This window comes from Stylophora pistillata, chromosome 14 (assembly GCF_964205215.1).
Source record: "Stylophora pistillata chromosome 14, jaStyPist1.2, whole genome shotgun sequence".
NCBI lineage: Eukaryota > Metazoa > Cnidaria > Anthozoa > Scleractinia > Pocilloporidae > Stylophora > Stylophora pistillata.
In genome coordinates this window covers 7332917-7359878 of record NC_142532.1, presented here as the reverse complement: position 1 = coordinate 7359878, position 26962 = coordinate 7332917, and the positions used below count along the sequence as shown (strand labels likewise).

General features: G+C 37.0%; 1 protein-coding gene across 4 annotated transcripts; it reads left to right on the top strand.

Annotated features, from left to right (window-relative positions):
- The first annotated feature begins 5969 nt into the window (after window positions 1–5969).
- Window positions 5970–26927, top strand: LOC111329473 (forkhead box protein A2-A). 4 transcript variants are annotated; one of them, XM_022934186.2, is made up of 3 exons: window positions 5970–6033; window positions 11266–11400; window positions 25253–26927. In XM_022934186.2, the coding sequence occupies exon 3, from the start codon at window positions 25386–25388 to the stop codon at window positions 26271–26273; it is 888 nt and encodes a 295-aa protein (XP_022789921.1). In that variant the 5' UTR covers window positions 5970–6033; window positions 11266–11400; window positions 25253–25385; the 3' UTR covers window positions 26274–26927. The 4 variants fall into 4 exon arrangements, with proteins under 4 accessions (XP_022789921.1, XP_022789922.1, XP_088600624.1 ...); XM_022934187.2 differs by lacking the exon at window positions 11266–11400 and having other exon boundaries at window positions 6013–6033; XM_088744498.1 differs by lacking the exons at window positions 5970–6033; window positions 11266–11400 and adding an exon at window positions 13166–13183.
- Window positions 26928–26962: the final 35 nt, after the last annotated feature.

Here is a 26962-nt window from a genome sequence, read left to right as displayed (position 1 = left end):
AGAGGCTTTTCCTGTTAGAGAAAGGCGTGTGCAGGTAAAGTAAACTGATGTGGAGAGAAGTCAGAACCTCCTGAGATAAATGAGAGTTGGAAGAATGATAATGATGTTGAGGATACTGTAATATTAGATAAATTTACATGAAATGTCGCAAAAAAAAAAAAAGGAAAAGAAAGAAAGAAAAGAAATTCAAGCAACAAAAGACTTTAGATGCAGATTTTACGAGTACAGTTGAAAATAATGGTGTCAAGGTATTTCTATCGTTTTTGCGCCGCGTTGAACTTCCTTCAAAGAGAAGGCGAGCACAAATTATCAGCTCCGTTCCAGACAAAAGAGGTATGAATGAATCCTTATTTATATTGCGCCCTTTCTATACAATATTCAAAGGCGCAGTACCCCCCATCAATTTGATAGACACTACACAAAGATAGACCACAACACCGGGCACTACGTGCCCTACTCTTTTCGAACAGTGTGTGGGTTGTTTAACGTCCCACAAATTTTTTTTTTATCACATACAAGGGCTTGTGAGACGGGACCTCCATTTATCGTCCCTATCCGAGAAGATTAGAAAGGCTAAGCATTTGCAGATATTATTACAAAGGCAGCACTTCCAGTTCTCAGTTGTTTAAAGACCCTGAGTGTTGGTCCGGCCGGATTTGAACTCACGACCTCCCGCACAACAGTCCGGCGCTCTACCAATTGAGCTAACCGGGAGGCGGTTAGCTCAATTGGTGAAGTATTTTAACCGGGGGCACACAAAAGAGGTAGCAATAACCTGGTTAAAGATAGAGGGTTAGAGATGCTTCACAGAGGTGGACTTTTCCAGAAAAGGACTGGTGGTGTTTTTTTTTTTTCCATTTACATTGTTAAGAAGAAAAATAGAGGCTTGAAGGGATAATTTTGACGCACCTTGCATACTCGATTTTGTAACAGGCAAAGCGAACCACCCGTTATGCTGTAAGTGAGGTTTCTTCAAGTAAATTGAAAAGAAAAGCTTAAAGACGGAGGTTGCTTCTACTAAACTCTGTAACATCAGTAAAAACTTTTTTCTTTTGTATTGAAGAGTATAACAACAGAATTTACGAAAGATTTTTAATTAGCTCAGTTTAGCCAGAGGCAAGAGAGGCACCCATTCAAGGGAGTGCAATCATATTTTAACAAACAGGAAATAATGAATGGTCGTCACATTATGAATTTAAAAGTATTCTTTATTTCATATGATTTATATCAGTGTCAAAGAGAACCGATATAGAGGTGTGAATCTGTTAGTTCCTAAAAATAACTATCACTTAAATATTCCGGCATCGGCATTTTTTTCCCTCTTCTTCTTGTTTACATACTTGGTGTGTTTTGGCGACTGTCGGCGATTTTAGTGACGGTCCGAGATGAGGAAAACTCATATAATAACTAGTGACAAAAAATCCATGCAGTACTGAAATTCAGAGGTTAATTGATTATTAGGCGCTGGTAACGACCAGATTACAGGTGTTTTAAGTCAAGTTTCTTGTACGTAATTCGTGGTTTCTTAACTGGCATTATTCTAATTTATCGCCGGCGTTAGCTGTCCGCCATAATCAAACAACCGCATATGGCGGTGGATTCGTTACAAGGTAAATTGCGGCAGGCGGATTGTTTTACTAACGGATATTTCACCTTTTCGCTGTTCTTATTCAACTTGACTAGAAAAAATTTAAAATTCTTTCTGACAAAGAGAAAACGGCTTTTCTGTTAAAGTAGTGCTGTATCTATAAAATATACGTATTCCTGTTGCTTTTTTTGCACGTACTAGGTGATATTTAGAATTACCAACGACTAATTTCTAAGAAATTGAAATTGTAGCATTGTTTATATATGTTACTAAAAAACATTTATTGAATCGTTCTATAAAAAACAGCAAATATATTCCTACTTTGTCCCAGCTTCACATGAACGGAGAGCAAAATTTGAAAAGACCAAAAAATTGGCGAACGATGGCCTAATAAAGAACAATTACCAGAAGCATATAGCTGCGTTAAGATAATTGATCGAGAAAACCACAAGACCAAAGCTTGCTTTGTTGAAAATCAAGCACCTTCCATCTTTTGAATTCCGTATTGAAAAAGAAGTCAATTGGCCGGCAAAGTAGGGTATTATGATTACCTTTTTTCCTGATTTAGCTGTGAACAATAGCAACAAAGGTTTTAAGTCGCATATTTGACCGCTTCATAAGTTTGTCTTTGTGTCAAAGTAACCTGGTATTTAACATTTCTTTCAGCTTTTACGCGTGGCTAGATTTTCGAGCAAACAAAGGCGATCTATTGTTAGGAAAAGTAGCTCCAACCATTGACAAATATTCTTTTAATCGCATGTCACGCCTTCCCAGTTTTTGCCACTAAGAACAAGTTCTTATTTCCGAAAATTAACAATTTCACATGCATTTCCTATGCGCTTTACTCCTGCGAAGTATTTCAAAGTAGCCGCTTGATTAAAAGATTAATAAAGATAGACGCATGAATTTTTTTCTGAAATGCTAAACGTCAATTTACTAGACATAAGTTTCATTAATAGAGGTATATTGCTTTGTTTGTGTATAATCTGCCCGCTCTACAAAATCCATCTTTAAGATTGCAAACAGTCTTTTATTAATATTCTTTATTCCAATTCCGCTATATTTGGCGGAATTGTTTTCATATGTTTTGACACAAGTCTTTGAACACATTTTTCGATTTGCGGTTACCAAGATAAAATTTACTAAAAACGAGAAGCAAGAAATTGGTGAGCCAAGATTCCTTTTGAAAGATTCTTTAGCTCTGGTTTTTTTTTTTTTTTCTTTCTTTTCTCTTCGCTGTGTGCCAATAATATGAAGTTTTCTGAAACAGGACATGGAAAAATTAACGCCGGCTTTTTCATCTGGATATTCGTAAGTAATTCGCCAGATAATAAGCCGTTAACTCAATACCGGGTATCAAGTCATATGCAACAATCATTCACAAGTTATGAAATTATTGACTGGGGCATCAAAGGCACTCGCCGCCTTTGTAATTTATTCAATACTGAATTTTTATGTAAGTAATTTCTAAGACTCTTGAAGACATTTGGACACCTCAGAGGCTTTCGCATAGGCTACTTTTTATCACTTTTACCTGACTTGCAGTTCATTCCTGGCCTTGCTATTAGTACATCATTGAACTGAGAGGTAGGTTTTCGCTTTCAGCCATGAGCGAGTTTCTATCTTTAACCCCCAGTTAATTATAGTTTCAAAAATGAAGGAGGGTGAATTGAAGGTATGTTCGTCAAAGAATGGAAAGGTTTACAGTTCTACAAGCTTTACGCCATTAGTTTATTGAAGCTCTTAAAGGTTTCATAGAAATGTGATTAAGATATTGCGCTTTTGTCGGACAACAGAATAGGTTTGAAATATTTCTTCGTCGCTTGTGTTTATATGCAATAAAGTTACTTCGAAACACTTCACTTAAGGCAGCTTTTGAGTGAATTACTGCCCACAAAAGAGTGTTAGCACTTCAAATTACAGTTTACATACCTGAAAAAATATCACTTTAGCCTCCATCGAATGAATCAAGGCGCAGCACCTATTGTGCACATTTTATGCAGTAACCAAAATTAAAAACAGTTTATTGAGTTAATGTGTTTAGATCATGATGAATGATAAAGTCCAGTGACAATGGTTGGAGTTCTGGTTGAAACACTACCTTTACAGCTAAATACTTGTCTAGAATTTATCACAATTTGCCATTAAGGTCAATATTGATATCAGTCGAAAGAGTTTCGCTACGTACTGTGTGTACAGAGAAAATGTTTGCAAACTTAAGTTCTGTCTTGAAATTCAGAGCAGGAGCTTCGTTACAGCAAAAACGGTTGTTTATAAATTAAAAATTTCTTTTTGCAATATTAGCAAGAGTTATTTCTGAATCAATCCATCTCATGCATTGTAAAGAAAGTTATTGGCAAATAAATTAAGTTGTGAACGAATGTTAAAATATTTACATCTTGTGGAATTCGAAAACGAGGTGTTAACTAGAAAGAGAAAAAATATATAAATTTATCGATATCTGTGCCTTTAAGAAAATCGATACCAATCTTTCAATATGGGTTTAAAAAAAAGCCACAAGGGTTTCTCAATCTACGAGAAGGTTTCAGAATCTACGGATCATGTCTCATCCGACAAACGCATTCGTTGTACGTGTGTATCGTTTTCAATCGCTTTCACTGGCCTCTCGGCTCAAGAATTACGTTACTTTATTTTGACTGGAATTAAGGAAGGTCAAAATTTTAAAAATTTCAGCACTTGGTATTCGAACTCGAAGCCATTTATCTAAAGCGTAATGCATACCAGCGTCATTGTTGACCGTGAGGGGAGTGGTTTCGATCCTCTGATTTAGTGTGGAAAACGTTTAACTCTACATAAGCGCCTGCAGTAAAATTGTTCTCAGGTACTTTCATTCCGTATAAATGCCCGATTTCGCTCTATGTTTTTAAACGCTTTGACTCACCCAAAAAAAGAAAGTGTAACTCCATCATAACTTTGCGTTTCTATACTATATTTTTAAATCATCAAATAACAGGAAACTTTCTCATTTTCTTACATTTTTGATGCTGCAGATTATTTTCCTCCGCACGTTAAAATCTTCGATTGCAACTTTTTTTCTAACAAACAGGCTAGGTCTGGCACATGAAGAACGTCGTTTTCTTGTGGATATGTTTTTTCGTGTGCTGTTTTGTTCTTAACTAATACATTGGCCAAAAAAAATCAGATGATTCGTGCTGTTACAATTTACGCTAAGCGAAGGCAAAGAGGAAATTAGCTTCAAAAGTGAAATATTTCTAAATCAAAACCTAACATATAGCACTTCAGGAACACCCGCTAATGACGAGACAGTTTTATAGGCTTGTTTTACTGAACGATAATAGTCATACCAGCGACAAAAGAGAATATTACCATTTTACGAAAACTTTGATTTTGCGAAGAGGTATAAAAGGTGAATCAAAGGTTCCCTTTTGGTCTTCACTCATAATGAGGTAAATTCTAACCAATAGTGTTGAAGTTGTCATGTTTACCCAGGGTGTGGTTAACTAACCGATGAGTTTGTTTTCAGCCATGTTTTACAGACTGTACTTAGCGCCTTTATTAAAAGGTAAATAGAAAAAGAACTTCCAGTACAAATTGCCTTCTTAAACACTTCGATTAAAGCTTTTAAAATGGGCTAAAATTACTCTCATAGCGTTCGTTCATTGAATTGAAAGTGTGTTTTGATAATGTTCAGAATTTCTGAGGACGAGTGTTCTTATAGATGTAGTGAGTGGCACTCGATTGCTTTTCACTTATATCAAAAATTTAGTACGCCACTTTCTTTGTGTATTTCTTACCGCGCAATATCCTTGACTTGTCGGAATTGCTTTATGTTTATGCAGATATTTAATTTACAGCTGAAGCCTCTCCAGGAATAGACCGGCACTTGTATTACTCTTGAGAAGCGACAAGGAGATCACTAGAGTTTGATGTTTCTTTTCTTATTTCCTTCTCCATGACCTGCCCTAAAAACCCTAACTCCTGAGTGAAATAAACTGAAACGGTCACAAATTTTGGTACGTCCCGTTTATATTCTTGTCTGCTTGTTTCTCCTTCATTAGAAATACTTAATCTCGGTGTAAGAATTTTTTTGTTCGCCTTTTCCTTTCTTAAATGCTACAGATGTTTAGAAATCTCGAGGAAAGAGTATTACGCGGTTAAATGGCTCTATGTTCTCTAATCTTGAACTTCTTTCCCACAATTCAGGTTCGTTCCCACAAATCCCCGCGAAAATGCTTTGTAAATACGTAATGCAAATAAGGAAATAGACCACTTGCATTCTCTCGAGTTGCGTGAGTGTCATAGGCAGAAGTTTGATGATTTGTACGGTGGGTGAAAATTTCTTTCAATTTTCTATGAAACTCGTTTTTAGTTCACAGTTTTGCTCTCCTTTTCAGGTTCCGTGGCGTGAAGATCAAATATTTCTGAGCTGTTAAAATTGTTTGTCAACCTTGATGGTTTAAGAGGTGAGATGCATCGTACTTGTTTACTTTGCTCAGGCTACATAAAATATCATCCGAGTAGTGTACAACAAATATTGATCTTTCTGGGCTTTTACTCGACTCCATATTTACCCTTTACCCGATGTGCCCGATTTTTGACATGTTTGCAGTTTCATTGTTTTTGTATAAATGTTCTCCGCGAAAATATTTGTTATGTTAGCAAAGTGATTCATTTGATGAACATGGAAGTCACCGCGCGACGCGCTTGAAAAGTTCGAAACTTCTCAATGTTACGCGATATTCCAGCGAAAGGCATATCTTTGGGATAAGTGCAGGAGATACATCGTCAAGAGATAAGTTCAGACCATTATCGTAAACTCAAATTTCTACTTAAGTTCCCAATGATTCAATATATAAACGAAAAGGGAAGACATCTATGACAAAAGATTATCGCGCTTTCATATAGGTCTTCATAAAGAAGTTACTTGATATATTAGGCGATCAAATTTGCAACAAACCTTTCGAATGTAAAACGTGGTGAAAAGCAAAAATATGAAGTTTTTCGAAACTTGGGATATCGAATGCATCTGGCAAATGTGTAGGCGTAATCCGATAGCTCAAAGACCTATCTGTTTCTTAAAACTTCTACGTATTTAAATTTCGCTTTTCAACCGAACATACGGTGTCTACGAATTGACAGAACGAAGCGGCAAAAAGCTGTCATATGACATAATGGCTCAATGCTTTAATATTGTATACTGCTGAATTTTAAAATCTATCGCCGGTACGTGCATTTAGACTATCTTCATCGACGTTATATTTATTTTACATTAATGAACCGGTTATCACTCACTCATACGTACCGAGAAAAGTAAATACGTTCAAATTTCTATTGTAGTTTAGTATGGTCGTGCAGTTGTCATCTTGTACTCAGTTGCGTTTAATTCATCCTTCCGTTTGTGGAATGGGAGTGTTTTGTGAAATTCAATCCCCACGCTTCGTAATGCAATTTAGACATTTCACACATGAGATCTTACTAAGTGAGATGAATTAATACTTTACCCTCTCGGAAACTGAGTTAAAAGCAAGCTGAGAGCTCCATGAAATAAGCAGTCTCGTAAAAAATTATTTTTGATCCAGGAGTTTCGGTTTTATCCTTTGAAAATACTATTCGCGTGATCTTTTTGCTAAAATTGGTTTTGTCAATTTCTGTAATAGGAACACGTATTCATACATCGATGTAAACGTTTTCAGAGGACCAAATTTGGAATTCTGATCTTTTTGAACTGAAGAGCACTTGAGGAAAAGTAAATAACGACCCAACTTTTAACGTAAAAAAAAAAAAGAATTTCGTAGAGCATTTAACACAAATGAAACCTTTTTCTGTTGGAGAACCAAATGATGAGTTGAGTTGGTCCAGTTTTATATTTCAGGTAATCGAAAGCAAATGATATACATATCCCAGAACTGCTTTGTTGTTTTATTGTTTCTAAAACTAACAAGAGAATAGCCCCGTATTTAATCAAAGTTTGAAATTCTAGCTTCGATTGAATAAATATTGCATTAAATGAGCCGACTTCCTTGAAGCTGCCGTAATGTAAAGATAAGGAAAAACCTGAGTTCCGAGATCCACCTAATTATGGCGTGTAATTAGTTAACCACCCCAGTATTTCCCTTGTAATTATGAAAAAATACATTGAAAAATTTCCTTCTTCCTATTATCTTTCAAGAAATTGGACCCTCAAAACAGGTGAGGCCGCAGTTTCTTTCGGACAATGTGACGCCTACATACATAACTGGTGGAGTAGGTTTTTTTTCTTTTTCAAGAATGGTTTTCAAATTCATAGGAGATTAAAATGGAAAAAATGGACAGCTTAGCTTCGGTGCTTCGTATTTCAATTCAAAGTTAAAGGCACAAGAAATTGTAAAGGGTCACAATTAAAATATAAGATTTTGTCTTAAGTTGTTATATTTCGTGATCATGAATTTCTTCACAAGGATGACTTTCTTTACCGATCGCCGCTCGATATTTTGGCGCCATTTGTCAAATTAACTGAAGACATCTATCGGCACCGAAAATACATGGAGTTTTTCTCTTGTTACCAGATTGACCTTTTAATAATTAGTCTTGCCTCAGCGGTCAAATCGTGTTGGAATTAATGCTGGAAAACTTGTCAAATTGATTTTTAGTAGCCGCAGGAGAGAAAAATGACTTGTGGACTTTGTAAAACGTTTCGTTTGTTTTCTATAATTAATATTTGGAACCAAAGAGCGCCGCACCATAAGTCTCTCTCGCAAACCTTGGCTAATTGTTAGTATAATTCATGAAGGAAATGGAATCGGTAATGGATTATTAAAGAAGGAAAAAACACTGTATAGGGCAGTTTAAACTGCCTTTGTTTTCAAAATTAAAAAGGGCAGAAAGGATTATTAGGTACCCGCAGGAAGAGAAACTGACAAGAATTTTTATAGAAAGGCAAACAATTAGATTCAAATTATTCCGGTGAAGTGTATTCAAAACACAGGATATTGTTTTTATCTGTTTTACGTTAAAGTAATAGTTTCCACTTCTTCATATTCTTAAACACAATGACTCGGTCAGTTGTGAGTGGAGAAAACTGCTGGGATCTCGGTCAAATTTCTGGTTTTAATTACCCACGAAATGAATACAATTTGATGTCTGCTTAGTTTTGGGTTGTTTTCGTTTCGAGACTACGGTATATTAAAAACGTGGCAATTTTAAGACTTAACAGACAGTATGGAAGTGAATCAGTCTTATGGCAATTACTTTAACGGTGGACATAATTGACTTTCTAAAGGAATGCATTATGAAATGAACGAGACATAGATTTCTTGAGTTTTCAACAAAATACAGACACAATGGAATAATTTATCTATGGAAGAGCTATCATTTGCCAAAAGAAATAAATTTGGTCAAAGTACTATACTGTACAGTGAGGCATGTGGTATTTTTCTGTCTTTACCATTAAATATTACTGTAAACTGTTAACATAATACTGGTAGTAACACTCCTAGAGCAAAATAATTGATAACAAACACTTTTTACTGGTAAAAGCAGCCTCATTCATTTGCCGGAACAAATAAATAATTTTTCTAACTTTAACTTCTTGAGAAACCGACGACCTGTGCGATGGCGATTTTCTAAGAATGTTCTTGTGTCTTAAACAGGATAAACGTTTGAATCGATGTTCGTATTTTAACATCTCTTTAAAAGAAGAAAAAAAAACACCAATGGGAATCCAATGAATACATAAAACGTTAGTGACACGTTGATTTCACGATTTCGGGAGTTGCACATTGTCGCGGAAAATTTTGAAGCGCCAATTTAGCATTTTTACAAGGAAAATTGTTGAATAGGAAGGCATAGGGCTAAATCGTGTGAAAAGCACCCACAAAATTGTGGGGAAAGGCTAATTTAGTCAAGAATTCTAATTTTTAACTACATGGTTGTTTTCTTGTTCGTATTGATATCATCAATTTTAATTTGATGGGATTTCTGTTCCTCCCCAAGGAGCTTTGTTCTTTCTTAATTGTTTTATATGATTGAATCACTTCTCTATTCCTGATCTTGTGTCTGTTTACTGCAAATGAAATACTTGCAAGTTAAAGTAAATATGATGCAGGTCACGACCGATAAATAAATATTTAGTAAATAAATAAATAAGAGACAAGATTGGTCAAACATTGTTACTCATAGACCGGGGGACTACATTACATCATATACTGTTATATTGCCTATTCAAAACAGTCCAAGGAATATGGATGAAAATGGCATTTAATGGTTTGAATTTAAGCGTAAAACTTGGATGTCTTAACCGTTTTGTGCTTACCTCGAGGCTGCCAAACACTTAAACAAGACACTCTTCAAGATAATCACTGATTTATTTTCCCTGACGTTTTTCGTTATTGCTTAGAATGCAAGGTATTGTCCTTGCGATCGGAAAAGGACGCCCAGATGATAACTGGTGAACATATGGCAATAAAATAAAGTCTTCTTCTCCCATTTTCCCAATTTCATTGTGTTTGCTTGCTTCAACAATATGGAATACCCACATTGAAATGACCGTTTCTCTTAATGTTTCGTCGTACTATTCACTGCGCCGGACCGATTGGAAATTTCCAATCTGCTGACTAAAAGTTTCCTTGATGAGAGTATCAATACTCCGTTGAATCGTTTATGCCGTTCGCTAAAATCTCATATTTTCAGTGAATTTGAATATAAACTTAAAGCGACCGAGGAAAGATTTCACCTAAATGCTAAGGTCTCTCGTTGGAAAAGAATTGTGAAAATCGTGTTTGTTTTCGGAAGTCTGTTTTCGAGAAAGAAGACTCCTACACAAATATAAAATGTTACATGCATTTTACCTTAAAATTGCGGGATGTTGGTTATTTTAAGGGTTTCTCACATAAAAATTATCATACGTGAGCCGGTTTAAATCATTTTGATTATTTAGCTGTTTTTAGACCGTTGCTCAAGGGGTCATTTATTTGAAATTGCTATGTAATTACGTGGGAGTTGTATGTACAGGAAGATTACACCAAAAATTAACTTTGTTTACTTGGAAAGACAAGCCTCATTTAAAGGAAAGAAAAGGCTAAATAACGTATCTTTGAGCAGAGCGTCTGTGTTGAAACAAGATCTATTAACACTCTCGTGGTTTACGAAAGCTAAACAAATGGTGTTCGTGCGACAAATAATTCACTGTTTACCGATATCTTAGATATAGCTGTAGCCTGCAGTGCCGGCGTATTTTGGGCGCACGAGTGCACATTTTCGTATTAGGCCGCCACCTTAGATTTGGTAACTGTGGAGGATTGGGGCGAGGAAATATTTGCTGAGGGTGTTGGTGTTAAGTGGAAAAATGGGCAACGGGGGAGAGGGAGGGGAAGGAAAAAATACTTTTCCTTCCCCTCCCTTTATTCCCCTCCCCTCTCTTTATTGCCGCAAAGCGGCAATAAAGATAATGTTCATAGGCATAGGAATATTAAAAAATCAATATAGACAAATATTTGAACATTTCCGACCTCCGCATATCGTAATTGTTTTTTGTTTCAACATATGTCTGGGTTAATCAAGGGTGCTGTTGTTTCGCAATATTCATGCACCAGTCACGTTCTGCTGACGACTTATTTGATGATTCAAAAGCAGTGAAGAGATTTTTCTTAATGAGGTGAGTCTTCAATGTGTCGGATACGTTAAGCTAACAAGCATCTCATTCATCGATTTGTCTGTAGGAAAATCTTCCTCGTGACTTGGTTGAGGGACATTTTTGTGCGACGCATCTTAAAACACGTTTTGATACACAGCAGCCCCAAGAAACACGATCTGACAGCAGGTTGGGTTTAAAGCACAAATCATCTGTTCTTTAGGTAAGTTGAAAGAAGGCAAACACAAAAGACAAATTTTGGCAGCAGGTGGAACTAGTTGAAGCAATCTCGTCAACCGGGTAGTAGCGCGTGCAGATGCCGGTGCTGCAGGTAGTCTCGTGGGATATTTCTCGGTCATTTGGCGAAACGTCTGCGCGTTTAATGTTACGAGCCGCTCTCTTTTTATCCACGAGTTTTTCGTTTATGTCTAGAATGGAAATTTAATGAATGTTCCAAACTGCTATATGGAAACGCCAGATTGAAAAGCAGCATTTTGTGTTCTTGAACAACTGTTTATTCTGTTGTTGAAAATTTACTCGATGACCTTGAAAAGTTAAGTTGGCAGTTAAGTTTTCCCTGGGGGTTTGCGTCGTGAAAGTTATATAAACTTCCTTCACTAAGTATATTGAATTAAGGATAAAAATGAAAAATTTCTTTTGAAATAAGTCCAAATATTCATATTTAGCATATTGCTCAAGAAAAAAATATTTGCTTGACATGTTTGAAAAGTCTTGCATTTTCGTAAATAAATGGGTGCATGCCGGTTGGGTGATCGCAAACAAATTGCGCCAAAGAAACTGCATGGTAGGAAATGATATTCGCTTTGGGGGTTTGGTGTAAAAGATGAGTACATCCCACAAAAAACCTTTGTCTTGGGTTGAAATGTTACAAAAACAAAGAAAAATTACGGACTGTAGAAATTAATTGTATTACCCCGATGTAGTTGTGTACAGGATAACTCACCCGATATATTCCATTTTTTTTTTTATCAGGACTAATTACACGCAGAGTGTTTACTTTGCAAGAGTGCTGTTCAAGTCAGCCCAATATTTATTTTTTCCCCACTGTTTTCGACAGCTCACTGTTTACTCGTGTTATCATTCAGATTTTATTGACTTTGGCAGAGTTAGTTTACATGTTTATTTTCAACTCTAGAAATAGATCTTTTTCCCACTAAAAACACAGGAAAGACACGGGACGTTTTATTGAGGGTTCAATGCACTGTTTATGAAGTAAGTTTGTGTGAGAAAATCTGCTTCACTGATGTGGTTTAGAGCTGTCGCTTGAGGTTACGATATGGTAGCAATAGAATTTTCGCACCCGATGTTTCCTTTTCATTTTCAAAAAGCTATAAAGGGAACAATGAAAGTAAAAACCTGCGAATGAAGTACCATTTCACATGTTTAACTGAGCTTTGCTGCGATTGAGTTGTCACCTGCTTTACCGAGTTTGTTATCTTCTTTCACAATCTATGACCAGTTTTCTACCCGCTAGTCATCTCGTGCGCCAAGAGAAAGAATGGTTCACCGAAAGCTCGAAAAATTGTCATTATCCGGACAGATGGGGTCTTTGAAAGTCCTGACAGGTTACTGGTGAAGTTTTAAATATTCAACAGTGATTAAAATCGCCTATCTTTTGTTTTGTTTCTCCGCCCAATCCATTGAGGCTAGAATGACGGGGGAAAAAGAAATTAAAGCTGTGTGTCAGTTTTCATGGCTTGGCCGTAAAGACGTAATTAGTGAACATCAGTTCTGCTCAGAACTTGTCATGTGAATCTGAAAACTCGTCGAGAAGAAACACTTTGTGAAGATCTCGACCGTGACGGAAGGACTTAATAGGCTTAATGTTTGTTGACTTTCCCCGAACAAAAGAGCAAATAGCCCTCAAGAGTTGGTGCGGCGCTCACACTTAGCTAATGAGCGATTTTACAAACTATCTATAGTTCAGTGAACGATTTTCAGAAAACGACACAAAGGCAAAGCTCGGACTCACTTTAATTTTTGAGGTTAGTGGAAGTTTGTTTCCATCTTAGATCGCGAACATTATTTTGAACCGGTAATGCTTGAATTATCGCAGATACGTCTTTGTTTACCCTACAGTTTAGAAATGAAAACATAAATATTTGGCGATTTACTAAATGAGAGACCAAAATGCCTTGCTCCTTGATCACTCGAATTCGCTTTTTAACTCGCATGGCCTTAAATGTATCAATGGTTGCTACGTCTTTGTCGCTTTTCAAATCAAACGTTCCATAGTTTCCAATTGAACCACGAGAGCATAAAATCTGAAAGCCAAATATTTGTTTTATGGTTCGACAAGTTGACAATTTAGATATTTGAGAATACTCACTGATTTAAGCGAAGACTAGCTCATGTGTTTACTTAAGGCGCATGAAGCAATGAACACAAATTCGCGCATCGAGGCAAATCAGCAAAGTTACCTCACAGAGAGTGGACCTGATGACCACCCCATCCCTATAGCAGAAGTTGTTGCTTATTGTCGGTGATAAATTGGTGTTATTCCATGACTAATTATTGTCCATTTCTTATGCGTTTTCGGTATTCATGTTTAAAAGGACTCTCAGAGTTTACGGTCCTGATTTAGGCTCTATATTCTTGCTGAATGAACCTTATTTTGGAGGGTTTTTCAAGTCCGCAAGGGTTACTGTTTGGCATTGTTTAGAGAAGTGTGTGAAGATGTCAATGTAGGGAAACCGGTAATATGTGATTGCAATAGCCCCAAACTTGCAATAGCCCCATACTTGCCATAGCCCCAAACTTAAATCTCGAGCAAGACTTAAGATAATTTTGAGTCTGACACCTTTTTAAAGTTGTCTTCTTCGACACGAAACAGCATCGGCAGAATGATGTGCAGTCTCACTCATGATACATCGAAACATGTCACACATGTTTTTCTATTATGTTGGAAGCGCATCAATCTTGCTTGAGTTTTTTAGAGTCATTTCAGTTTGGATCTCATTCTAAATATTCCACAAAGAACTGCTCCGAATAATGGCTTTTTATTGCCATCATGCAGCTATATTCTTCTTCAATAACAAAACTGAAATGTGGATATCTAATCGTTTTAAATTATTTGGGTCTCGAGGTTGTAGTAAAAGACTACTATGACATGACCTCGCCAAGGTTTGATAGTTTGTCCACCATGTCCCAGTAATTTAATGTGCAGTGTTCACAGTTTTGTTGAGCAGAGCAATACATTTTGAGGGTGACATGGTACATGTATACATGCATAATACACCCCTTTATAACACGGGGCCAGGGGTAAAACCAATAAACATTAAACTGTGGAGAAAAGTTTTATCTGATGCAGCACCAAAATCAAATCTCTTTGTTGGTCCGGCCCCGGCCGGACCAACACTCAGGGTCTTAAAATAATTGAGAAGAATATGCTGCCTTTCTATAACATCAAGAAATGGTTAGATATTCTAGTCTTCTCGGATAGGGACGAATAAATGGAGGTCCCGTCTCCTGCAGGAGGGGTAGGAGACGTTAATTTCCCATGCACGAGATTACTGTGTGATGGATGTCCTTCCCCGGGATGGGATGGGTGGGTTGGGTTCAGGTGGATGAACCTTGTAGGGGACTACATGTTCTATTGTTCTTCCACCTGTACAATGTACAAATCCCCGGGGTGGGATGGGTGGGTTGGGTTTAGGTGGATGAACCTTGTAGGAGACTACATGTCCTATTGTTCTTCCACCTGTACAATGTACAAATCCCCGGGGTGGAATGGGTGGGTTGGGTTTAGGTGGATGAACCTTGTAGGGGACTACATGTCCTATTGTTCTTCCACCTGTACAATGTACAAATCCCCGGGGTGGAATGGGTGGGTTGGGTTTAGGTGGATGAACCTTGTAGGGGACTACATGTTCTATTGTTCTTCCACCTGTACAATGTACAAATCCCCGGGGTGGGATGGGTGGGTTGGGTTTAGGTGGATGAACCTTGTAGGGGACTACATGTCCTATTGTTCTTCCACCTGTACAATGTACAAATCCCCGGGGTGGGATGGGTGGGTTGGGTTTAGGTGGATGAACCTTGTAGGGGACTACATGTCCTTTTGTTCTTCCACCTGTACAATGTACAAATCTTTAGAAACAATTTTAGCTGAGAAGACGTAATGTCAACTTTGGAAAAGAAAAACTTTCAAATAAAGTTTTAGTGGTTGATGTTATACCTCAGTATTTCAAATGTCTAGTTTAAAACGTTATGCGATAATGAACAATTTCAGATTGTCACCTCTACGATAAATTTTGTGGCATGGACTTGAAAATTTTCAATATATACTGCTTGAACTATCTATTTTTGCTATGAGGAAAATGTGTTCCTATCGTCAATTTTAACATTGCGAAGCACTCACGAAGGGGGATCCTTTCCTTAACGTCTAGATACTGTTACAAAGTAATCATGATTGCATTCTTTAGTATTTTTTTATTTTTTTATTTTTTTATTGTTTATTACACTTACACATGTACTTACACTATAATTACTTTTTACACCATGTTTAAACTACATTAACTTACACTACTTACAATACATATATAACAATACAGTTACACTAGTCAAATTTAATTACAGTTGATCTATTTACCACATTATTGTTTGCATGTTAATTGTCGAGTAACTACTGAGAATTGTGTTTGCTATTTAAACTACAAGGGAATTGATTTTCCAGAAATTAATAAACTGTTAAATGAAAAAGATAGCGAAGAGGTCAAAATACAAAGTTCTTTAGTATCTATTTACTTAAGGTAAACTTTGATCAAAGTTAAAATTCTCAAATTTTTCTTTCTTGAGTGAGCTATCTGTTTCAAGAGATTATAAGTTTTAATTCTCTTGGCTATTGCACATCCTCTGGATGAATTCCTCTCTGATTTTAACAGCTCCTTACTTTGGATTCTCGTACAAATAGATGTACTCGTTGGCTATTCTCTCTGTGTATAATTCAGATTTGCTAGATATTGCAAATAAAAAGCGAACGGAATTACGAAAAGATTCAAGCAATCTTTTGCCTAACTTAAGGGAATGTTAGTCGAGACTGTTTGAAATCCTGCTGCGGTAGCTTCTTTGTGACTAAGGTTTCTAAGCTCGGTACAGGGCCTTGAGTGTGGGAAAATTATGCAGTTGGAAATCACGACCTTGCTCTTTTTTTTAATAGATCAATAGCTGGGTGAAATATTATAAATATAGCAGAATTTTTGCAAATCCCCTCAAGAAAAATTTTCTCTTCGTGTGTTTAGAGAATTTTCAGTTTTGAAGCAAGTACGCCACTGTTGTTAGTCCATACAGACCGTGTGATCTTAATTGATCTTTGAGTTTGGAAAATGAAAATATTGGGATACAGTCCTAATTTGTGCTCAAAGGTGTTTATGTATTCTGAAATTCAATGCACTCAATCTCAGTTAGCTAGATTTTTGGGCGATTAGAAAATTCTCTCAATAAAGAGTTGAAGTTTAAAATGTTAATTTTTGTTTTGGCTAAAAGTCAGGCATAGACCGTCATAGTTTGAGATGCGGCTGTAGCATGATTACGTTAATAATAACAACAATAATAATAACAATAATAATAATAATAATGATAATAATAACTTTTATTTATATAGCGGTCATATCCTGAGCTCATGGCGCTTTACAACACTGTGCAGGGAACTTTACCAGACTGCTATGCAGTTTACAATCAATTAAAGGTTAAACCATTTAGTTCAGTTTTCTTGTTTAACTCGAGAGCATTTTTCTGATTTCTGTGATGTGAACCATGGTGATCCTGTAGCTGGAGTTCAAACCTAATATGTTGAGTCTTTTCCGTTTTTTGTCACAAAGTAATGTATGTTGTTTTTTAATTGCCTTCATTTGGATTTATTTTCTTTCGTTGTCCACTTAAAAGAACATAAGAAGCCGCGATATAAGATGTTAAAGACCTTATTTGAGCTATTTTAGCGAAAATTCTGTTATCTTTACTCTCCATTTAAGTACAGTGATTATTTAACAAGATTTAAAACATTTTTGTTCGGCGAGAGCGGATGTCGATGACCCTTAATTTTGGCTAATTTTTAGATCTCCAGCGATAATGAGTTCTGTGACTTTGGAATAAACATTTGCGAAAGTATTCTTGCAAAAGGCTTCCTTTGACAGAAAACGAAGACCTGTGGCTTTAGTTCAGTGTACTCACATGATTAATTGGTTATTTCAAATATCAACATTTGCCAAAGATCATTATCCTTCTTGCCAAGATTGTATGTTTCTCCACAATATCTAGTGATGTGTGACTGATCTATTCAGTTCGTCGAAGATGCCACTGCGTTCATGGTGAAAATGTTTGGAAACCTTATGATGACCAGTGAGCCTTATAGCTACACATTTCCAAAAGCAGACCAAACTGTAACGATTCACTTTCGCCGAAAAAAAATTAGGAAAAGTGAGGCACTTGCCAAGCAACACTTTTTTTTTCGAACAATAATGAGAAGCTTGATACAGTTTTGATGTTGGCGTAATTTAAGCACAATTAAACTTTAATTAGGTAAGCTTTGCGAAGAAAGCTAAGGAAACAGCTAATCACGGTCGTCTGAAGATCAAAGAATCTTCATATTAACTGAAACCCCAAAATTATCTTTCCTCCTGTGTTAAAAGTGCTTCGTTTTTATTGGGTCTTAAATGTGATGCCAACTTCGGAGTAAGGGTCCTTTCTATATTTTTTTCTCTGTTTCAACTGATATTGTTTCTTCCTGTTTGTCAAAGAATAACGAAAATACACTCCTGTTTTCTATATCTGAAAGAATAGGTAAACGTTTGGCAATTTATGTTGTGTTTGCAAGGCTATTTATATAGATTCTGTAAACTTTCTGTAGAATATTAAAAAATTGGGTTCATGTTCAGTCACTGATTCATCTCGAAATTGTTCGGAATATTAAATGTGCCTTGAAGGAGCAAGGTTACCGAAGTTCATGTTTCTAGATTGAGTGCGTACGTAGGATTCAAATGAATTTTACACCTGCTGAAATCCTCTCTATTTGGTTAAGAAAGAAGTGCGTTTTTGAATGCTGAATTTCAAGTTGGAGATCGATTTCTCTGTCACGTAATTTAAACGTGTGGAGAGGAACATGACTTACGGCTCCCTTATTTTAAAAGGTCTCACGAATTACAGGTTGAACTTATGGTAGATTTGTCATTTTATCTTGGCATTTTCAATACCGCCTACTCATTCGTTCTTGTTGTTTTGAGAGGGAATGTCCGTAAACTCCTTCAGTTTTTTTTTCCAACAAGTGACACCGAAGTCTTTAAATCCCGGTGAAATTACTACCGTATTAGTGACTTCATGTATTAAACTTAGATTAAGGTACAAAGGAACTAGTTTATCGAACGTTTTTCCTTTCTGTAGCTGTTCCTTTCTTCTTGCTTAAAACGTGACTTGAAATCATTCCTCTCACATTATTCTTAACAGGGTTACCCACCTACACGTGGAAAATTTGATCAAAATTGTGCAGCAGTTATTCAAGACCGCTAAAATTAGCTTGACTAGGTGTTACCTTATTTCCTCTTCTGCCATGCTTTTTATAAACTTAAGTTTTCTTTAAATTTTTCGCCTAACAGTATTGAGCCGATTAGGCTTTATAATTTAAAATGTAAAAGACTTATTTATTTTCACGAGCTTCACAACTGCGTTAGAGGCAATATTACGCGTGCTAAGGTACAAGCTGTTCTTTTCAAGCAAATTCTCATGTTACTGAGTCAGAAAAGGTCGTTACTACAGGCGACTGCGAAAGTATTAGCCGCCGAGCGTCTTTTCAAGTGAAAGGCTGTGTAAACACGCCTTTGTTTGAGACGAACAAGGAGGAATGATAATGACTTGGCTGAGGCACTAATAACAAAAACGTAAAAAAATGTAAAACGGTGTGAGAAACAAAGCTGCTGAGTTTAATCTATCTCGGCTAAAATTTTCCAGGCTGGCACAATGTTTTGTTAAAGAGTCAATGCTTGCTCAACTCGGTGGGAGGAAAAAGATTCTTAAGTTTTAGCGACATCTTTGTTGCGTTGACTCAACGTATTCTTACCAAGATGTTTTCCTGTTAAGCGACGTCGCTTCATGCAAAGTAGTAATTAGTTATAACTTGTATCTCTTCAAGGCAAGGTTATCGCTAAGCTGTTCTTAGCAGGTGTTAAAGACGATTAATGCCGAACACGCGTTTTTGTCTCGCCACGCGGCGAATAGAGATAACACAGCACGCCTTAGAAGCACGAGCTAGACGGTCATTGATTGAAAAAAGTCTTCACCGAGTTTTCATTAAATGCTCGCTAAAAACTAAACTCCAAATGATTTGGGTTCCTGGTTCTTTACGAAGCTGTCAATAACAAAATATATTGCTTTCACGACCTCATATAATTAATAATTTTACCTAACTGGTAAAATTACCAACAGGCTAGTAAGATTTATACGTAAATGAAACAAAATTGTGTTTCACTTTAGGTAAATTTTGGCCAGTTAACACGCCTTGGCGTGAAAATTCTCCTCGCTTTGTTAGTTAATTAAAAAAAGAGAATGAACTTGGAGACAAAAATATCTCTAAGAGCAACGGTTAGGAAAAGTTGCGAGATAATTTGATGAAATCTGCGATAATGAAAATTTTTGAGGTTCATTTCGACATGTCTCTCACCCGTTTGTCGAGTTGTCACTCAAGTCGTCAAAAAAGACTCTGATTTGTGCAAACAAACAGACACGTTGTATCGGCTTAAAATCGGAACGGACTTTCCTTAACCAAATTTTACTTATATTCTCATTTTTCCCAAGTACACAGTAGAATATTTAAGGTTCTTTTAGTCGCCTATTCACCTGTGCCTTGAGACTCATTAAAAGCCATTTTACTTTCACCTCATCTTGGTAACCACACATAAAAGATTTTATGAAAAGAATAATGAAATAGTATCAAGGTCACACCGTATCCCAAACTACCACTACGGTTAATAAATCTGTTTGTTTAACAAAACCACCGTCACACAATTCTAACTCGTTATATTACGCATTTAAAACGAAATAGGAAAGAACGATTTCGTGAAATAAGTTAAGCTGAGTTAAAATTAAAAGTTTTTCTAGGATTTCACACTCAGTGGAGTTTTAATAGAGTAAAAATTTAGGATTTTGTGGAAAACTTTTTTAAACTACGGGTAGGAAGTAAAGTGAATGACAGCGAAAGAAACCTCCATTTAGGCAATCTGAAGAAAACATTCGATGTCGGTTTTCTTTGTTAGTATACTTGAATATGTTTGGGGCGCAAATATGTCACTGTTTCATTGAAGCAAAAATATTTTGCCGACAAAGAGAAAATTATTACGTGACAAATAAATGACAAAGAGACACAGCCAAACATTGACAGGAAAACGACCAAACTGCTAAATCTGAGAGAAAAAACAATGGATAAAAGAGACGACACAAACCAAACATTTACAGAGTGTCAAGAAAAGTGAAATGTTTAGCATGAAAATACGATTTTTATCAACCAATCGCTGATGAGCTTAGAAAGTTTACTCAGAGCGCTTGTGAATTTTAATTGGCGGAGAAAATAGGAAGTCTGCATAATACACAAAGAGCTGCTCTATAAAGAGAGACGTCTCTAACACCCAAACTCAGTTGTAATTAAACAACTTTCAAGGCAGTTAAGAATTCCCGTCAGTTCCCATCAACAAGACTTTCAAAAGAGAACAACTCGTTTCATTAACATACTTATCTGCGAAGCCAACTCGAGTTTTACAAAGGTAAGCTAAGTTTGAGGAATTTTTTAATGTATCTTTATTATATTTTTGTTATTTGAATCCTTTTGACGAAGAGAATTTTCCAAAAATTGCTATATTTCCTTCAAGGAAGATTGGGAGTAAAGACCAACGGTCAAACCGAATTGTGATAAATGTTCTTACCGGAGGCAATTTCGATAGAAGCTTGTGGGCTGACAAACGACAAAGTAAACAAGAATTCTCTTGGTTGTTGAATGTTTATGAGACTACAACCGTTAAAATTTGAACAGTCAGAAACAAGGACACGACTCAAAGTAAATCTTGACTCAGGTAAAACTTTTTGAATTTCCAACGTGAGACGTGAGTAGCGTTAAAAAGTCTCCGAGCTGCTTAAAACTCGGTTCAATCCAATGAAGAACAAGGAAGATGGGTTGTTTTCTGTCAATGGATAAACTACAGTTCTTAAAATAAACAAATCACTGGGTTTTTTCCACAAAAAAATACGTTTTTCGTTTGGTAGATATATTTGTAATGTTTAAGGAAGCAATTCTTCGTGACTTGTTGTGTTCGGTAGTTTTTTACGCCCGTTCCAATATTTGGACTGTTTTGTTGAGTTGTGTTTGCAGATTTGATATGGCTGTTGGTTAAAGAAAGCTAACTATTGAACAGTTAAACTTCAGTGAGCCCGCCAAAAATCATTGTCACGTTCCATTTCCCGCCAAAAAATGTTGAAATCGTTGATTTGTGGCTTACGTATTGAAAGTTAAGCCGTTGAAACTGTATGATGTGAAATTTTTGGGGGGTGATTTAAACCGAAATAAGTAGATAAGTGTTTGATAATTAAGCGCCCAAGGGCAAACAGCTATCTTAACTTTTTGTCATCGAAACTGAAGATCAAAAGCCGATAGAGATGATGCTATTTACGTCCGAAGCCGTAGAGGAACATCGCAAATCACAAATACAGTTCTTAGTAAAGGCGAGTGAACTCAAAATGTTTATATTTCATTTGAACGTATCATGGCTAGGCAGTACTCTCCTGTTCTGTTATGTTAACAGAGCGTATTTCTGCCTTTTTTTACGGACTGAGTAAGGCTGCTTTTCGCATTTCTCAAATATTTAGAAACCGCTGTTTAAAGAGCGAATTTACCTGTCAGCACGTCTGTAGATTTGAATTACACTAGCTTTCACAGGATTTCGTGCATAACTGCTTTTCCTGGGTGCTTAAAGCATGTCAAACATCTAAATTTACGATGTTCACATCACCCAAAATAAACTACGGAACAATTCGGACAGTGGTCTATGTTTAGGGCCTTACGGTGTCCAGTACATATAGACTGTTCAGAGAACACAACGTTAGCCTTAACAGGCTCCGTAACATTTACTTGATGGGCAAAATCGTTTCTTTTGGTACACAAAGTTCAACAAACATTTTTTATAGGCGCTTGTTCAAACTTTCCGCTTTGACTCACGTATTTTAAAACCATTTTTTTTTTCATTTAGTGTAGGGATGTCTCGAGGTTGCTTTAAGAGTTATGCACGTGATAATCTGGAAAAACTCTAAAAAGAATTTTCACTGGCATAAAAATAATAAAACACTGCGGATGATCGATCTGCAAACGTGGTTTGTTTACCTTTGAAAAGTAACACAAGACATATTAAAATTTAAGCTCATTTTCAAAACAGAAGGAACACTTTCCAAAATTGACAGCTTTGTTCCTTATTAGAAAAATGAAATGTCGCATCTTCTCTCGCAGGAAATTAGAAGTAAGAATTATTAAGAGGCACCACTATAGCTCACATTAGTCCACGCGAAAGACTATGATATTTTCCGTCGAAACAAACGTATTGAAATTGAAGGGCGCAAAAATTAATGAACACTCCGCAAAAAACTTGGACAATTGAGAGCGAAATGATTGCAATTAGTGGTGCACATCAATGGCTAGTCGGCTGTCGAGTGCTTCCTTTAGTTATTGAATGAAGAATAAGAGTTTAGTGAGATTAGCGCAAAACCAACATAAGCAAGGTTATAACATACGGCTCTCCACGACAGGTGTGTCAGTTAAATTAAATTTAACCACAAAATTCGATTCCCTCCTAATGTAGGGACTAAACTAGTCAAGGAAAGAAGGATGATAAAAATTTCTTAATCACCAATAAAGGTCTTTAAAACCTTAGGCGCCTTTTATTTCTTCATATTGTCAGGATTGTAACTATCACTTAGAATTTCTAAAGAAAGCCGATTGCAAAGAAAAGCGTGCATAATTGAGGTGTCTTTTACATTCTAAGGGTTCGACCTAAATAACGGCTCTACATAATAGGAAAAATTGCGGTAGTTCACAGCAGGGCCGATTAAACGAGATTCCGTGATGTTTGAAAAGCCCAGATAACTAAGTAGTACAGTGCGTTTAACGCTTCCTTTAGATTCCCTGGTATTAAAGGAATTGCAATTCTAAAGTCTTTCATAATCCTTTAGTGACAACATTCGGTTTCCACTCTCTAACAAAGTTTATTGCTTGCATCGTGGCGCGATTAACGCTTAGTAAATCTTCTGTAGACAAAACAAAGACGCTTTTTCACATCCAGATAGGGTAATAAAAACTAAATTGCAGCAAACACTATACAACACAAGCCATTTCGACGCACAGATAGTGTTGCCGGCGCTAAGCAAACAGGTTGGATTGAGCATAATAGAAACTGCGCCTTCAGAGAACTAAAGGTTGTGAGGTCTCTCTGCCTGAATTTAAGTTCCTTAATGCTCGCATTTTGATCGAGAACCAAGCATGCAAACATTTAGAAATAGGATCCTTAAACACTAAGGGTCGGAAACAACCAAATAATGTCTGTTTGCAAGGGTTAGCAGTGTTAAGTTGGTCGGTCAATAATTCATCTTGTTCGATTGCTCATTTCATGAAGATAATCTCGGTCGCAAGCCAAGTTCTAAGTTATGAGAAAGTTTTGGCCAAGTTTCACTCCTGCCGGGTGAAATTTGGAAGTTGTGAAAGCTTGACACATCTATTCAAAATGGGCGGCTTGCAATATGAAGGTCATTTGAAATTCTTACCATTATAATCACTGTAGATCTACAGCTGTCTGAAAAGGCACCTGGAAATGGCTTTTGTGGAATGATTGACGCAACCCAAATTTGTTAATTAATTGCCTCAGTTTCCGGAAATGAGAAATTGGATTCTAAAAATTCTACATTTCTTTCGTCCCACGCGCCATAAAAAAACTTACAGATTTTATCGCTCCGTTTTTGAGCGTGCAAATGTCACGAGCAAAGAAATAAAGAATACCCTTAGCAAAAATATTTGCTGTGAACAAACCAATGTGACTTTCTTAGCGAAATAGCCGTGAATGATCGATTCAGACAATTCAGCCATCGCTCGAGTTTGACAGCAGTTTAGCAAAAGTTATTAAATGAAAGCCGTGTTTTTGTGTGTTATTTAGCTCGCGTTTCTCCCGGACCGATCTTAATGAGTCTAGTAAACTAGAAACAAAGCACGCAGCCAGAGGCTTAGAATAATTTAAATCGATGATACAACGACCAAAAGATATCCTCGCAATAATGCTAGAACAGGTGTTTCTAGAGCAATTGCACTTTAAAGCCGAGAGCAAGGTCTTTCTCTCACTAGGCTTTTAGTCTTTACATTTAAAAAGGCCGGTGCCTAAGAAGTAAAAAAAAGCTTTGCGCCAAGATAGTTTCCAGTGGTAATTGCTTTTGTTTGTGGAATTTATGTTTGCAGTTGTTATGCTAATTGCGGAGGCCAATAGCAGTCTGGCAGGACCTAGGTTACAGCTAGGCTCTACAAGAATGTTAAGCGACCCCGGTTATTCGTGCGGTCAGTTTTTGACGTGAATAATTTGAGCACTCAAACGCTAAATTGCATAGCTTTTAAGGTGTTGTGTGATGACGGAGGGCTTTTACCGCTCCAATCTAACCCTCCTTCCTGTTCTTTCAAAGATATCAGCACCTTTAGATCTTTTGCCATTAATGTTTAGTTTATCCTGTGCGAACGGTGATCTTTGTGTAGTGTTGACATTAAGGATACGAGATAGGACCGAACCATAAAGTGTCCTATCGAAATAATTGTATTTGCTCATGAATTATGAAACGGCAATTTGTTTGTAAGCCTTCGTGATGGACAAGCGATAATGGACCCCACAACTTTTAATAAAATGTCTCCCCACGGGTGGTCGCAAAGGCCCCTATGTCAATAAACGTAGCAAGGCTCCAAAGGGCTTTCCCATGGAACAATAGCTTGGGAGGGGCTTACAGACATGTCACGTTAAGCCTGTTTACGAACTGTCACTAAAAATAAAACTTCTTATTACTAGGAAAAAAGAGTAATCTACGCTGGTCTCCGTGGTAGAAGGACGTGACAGGACGGTACGAAAGCTACGTTCAGTCATCAAACAATTTTTTTTAAACACAGTCGACGTGCTGATAAAATAGAGAACAGGCTACATCATGATGGAAGCAATGAATCCCGGCAATCCTGCAGCCGCTATGGGAGTCGGAAACCCGCAAGCACAAGGCCACCCTTTGGACGACAGCAAGAGCAAGCAGGCGAAAGAGAAAGTTTACCGTCGAAGTTACACTCACGCTAAACCACCTTACTCTTACATTTCGCTGATAACAATGGCCATCCAACAATCGCCGAACAAGATGCTAACGCTCAGCGAAATTTATCAGTTTATCATGGATCTGTTTCCGTTTTACAGACAAAACCAGCAGCGGTGGCAGAACTCCATACGACACAGCCTCTCCTTCAACGACTGCTTCGTGAAAGTGCCTCGATCGCCGGACAGGCCTGGTAAAGGAAGCTACTGGACACTGCATCCCGACTGTGGAAACATGTTCGAGAACGGCTGCTATCTACGCAGACAAAAACGCTTCAAGGCGGATAAAAAGCCAAGCCTGAATGACCTCCCTAAGCCAGGGTTGTTGAGCCCGGTTGTGTCTTCGATGCATCATCAAAAAGTCCAAGGACCAAAGAGTTTAGGAGCACCCAGCTTTCTTGCACCGTCTCCTTACAGTGCAATGAGCGCAATGGGCGCCATGGGAGCTATGGGAATGGGAGCAATGGGGTCAATGTCTATGAACAAATCATTTAATCATCCATTCGCCATCAAGAACATCATCGCCTCCGACCACGAAGCCGACCTCAGAGGCTTCGATCCAATGCACTTTAGCCCGTATCACCCAGCAGGAATGTCTTCATCCATGTCTTCTCTAGGACTACCAAAACCCTACGACACTAACCCTATAACAACTGAGCCCAGTCCGTATTACCAAGGCTGTGTGTTTACACCTTCCAGTTGCGCGGGAATAGCAGGATTTTCAAACATTTCATAAACTGATTCATAAACTATTCCGGGATGTTGGACGCTTAAATTATGTACTATTCCAGGCGCTCGGGAAGCTGCCTTGTAAATTGAGTTATCTGCTATGATACAGTTTGCCAGTGTATACGAATTAATACTTAAATTCGAAGGTGATTTTGTTGATTATATGTCAAGTAGGCGTTTTTCACTATCAAAAGAAGACCCAAACGTTAACGCAAATATAGGAGAATTATATGAGAGTTAAAGAATATTATAAGAAGTGTGATATAGCTTGTACCATTTCATTCAGTCGTCGTACTCACTGTGATTATAGAGTATTTTGACGAAAGTAAATGTATAAATCAAAATATTTTGAAACTGAATTAATCGGAAGACGTGATCGTTTAAGTTATGTTTGGGGCAATTCAAAATTAAGAGCATTTGTTGCAAACTCAGTACGTTATTGTTTAGTGTTTTTTTGCTGCAGGGGCAAAGATTAGCCAGAAATTCTCCAAACTACCGAGTTATTCGGTACAGACTGCTCCTGTGGTTAGCCGTTCGTATGTCTACTGTGTATTTAACACTGTGTTTACCATTATTTATACAAGCAGGGAGAGGTTTTGTAAATTTACAGTCTTGCTCAAATAGCAGTTGTTGGTTCAACGAAATAAATTTTTAACGAAGAGTTTTCTTGACGTCTTTATTGTTTTCTATGTCGCC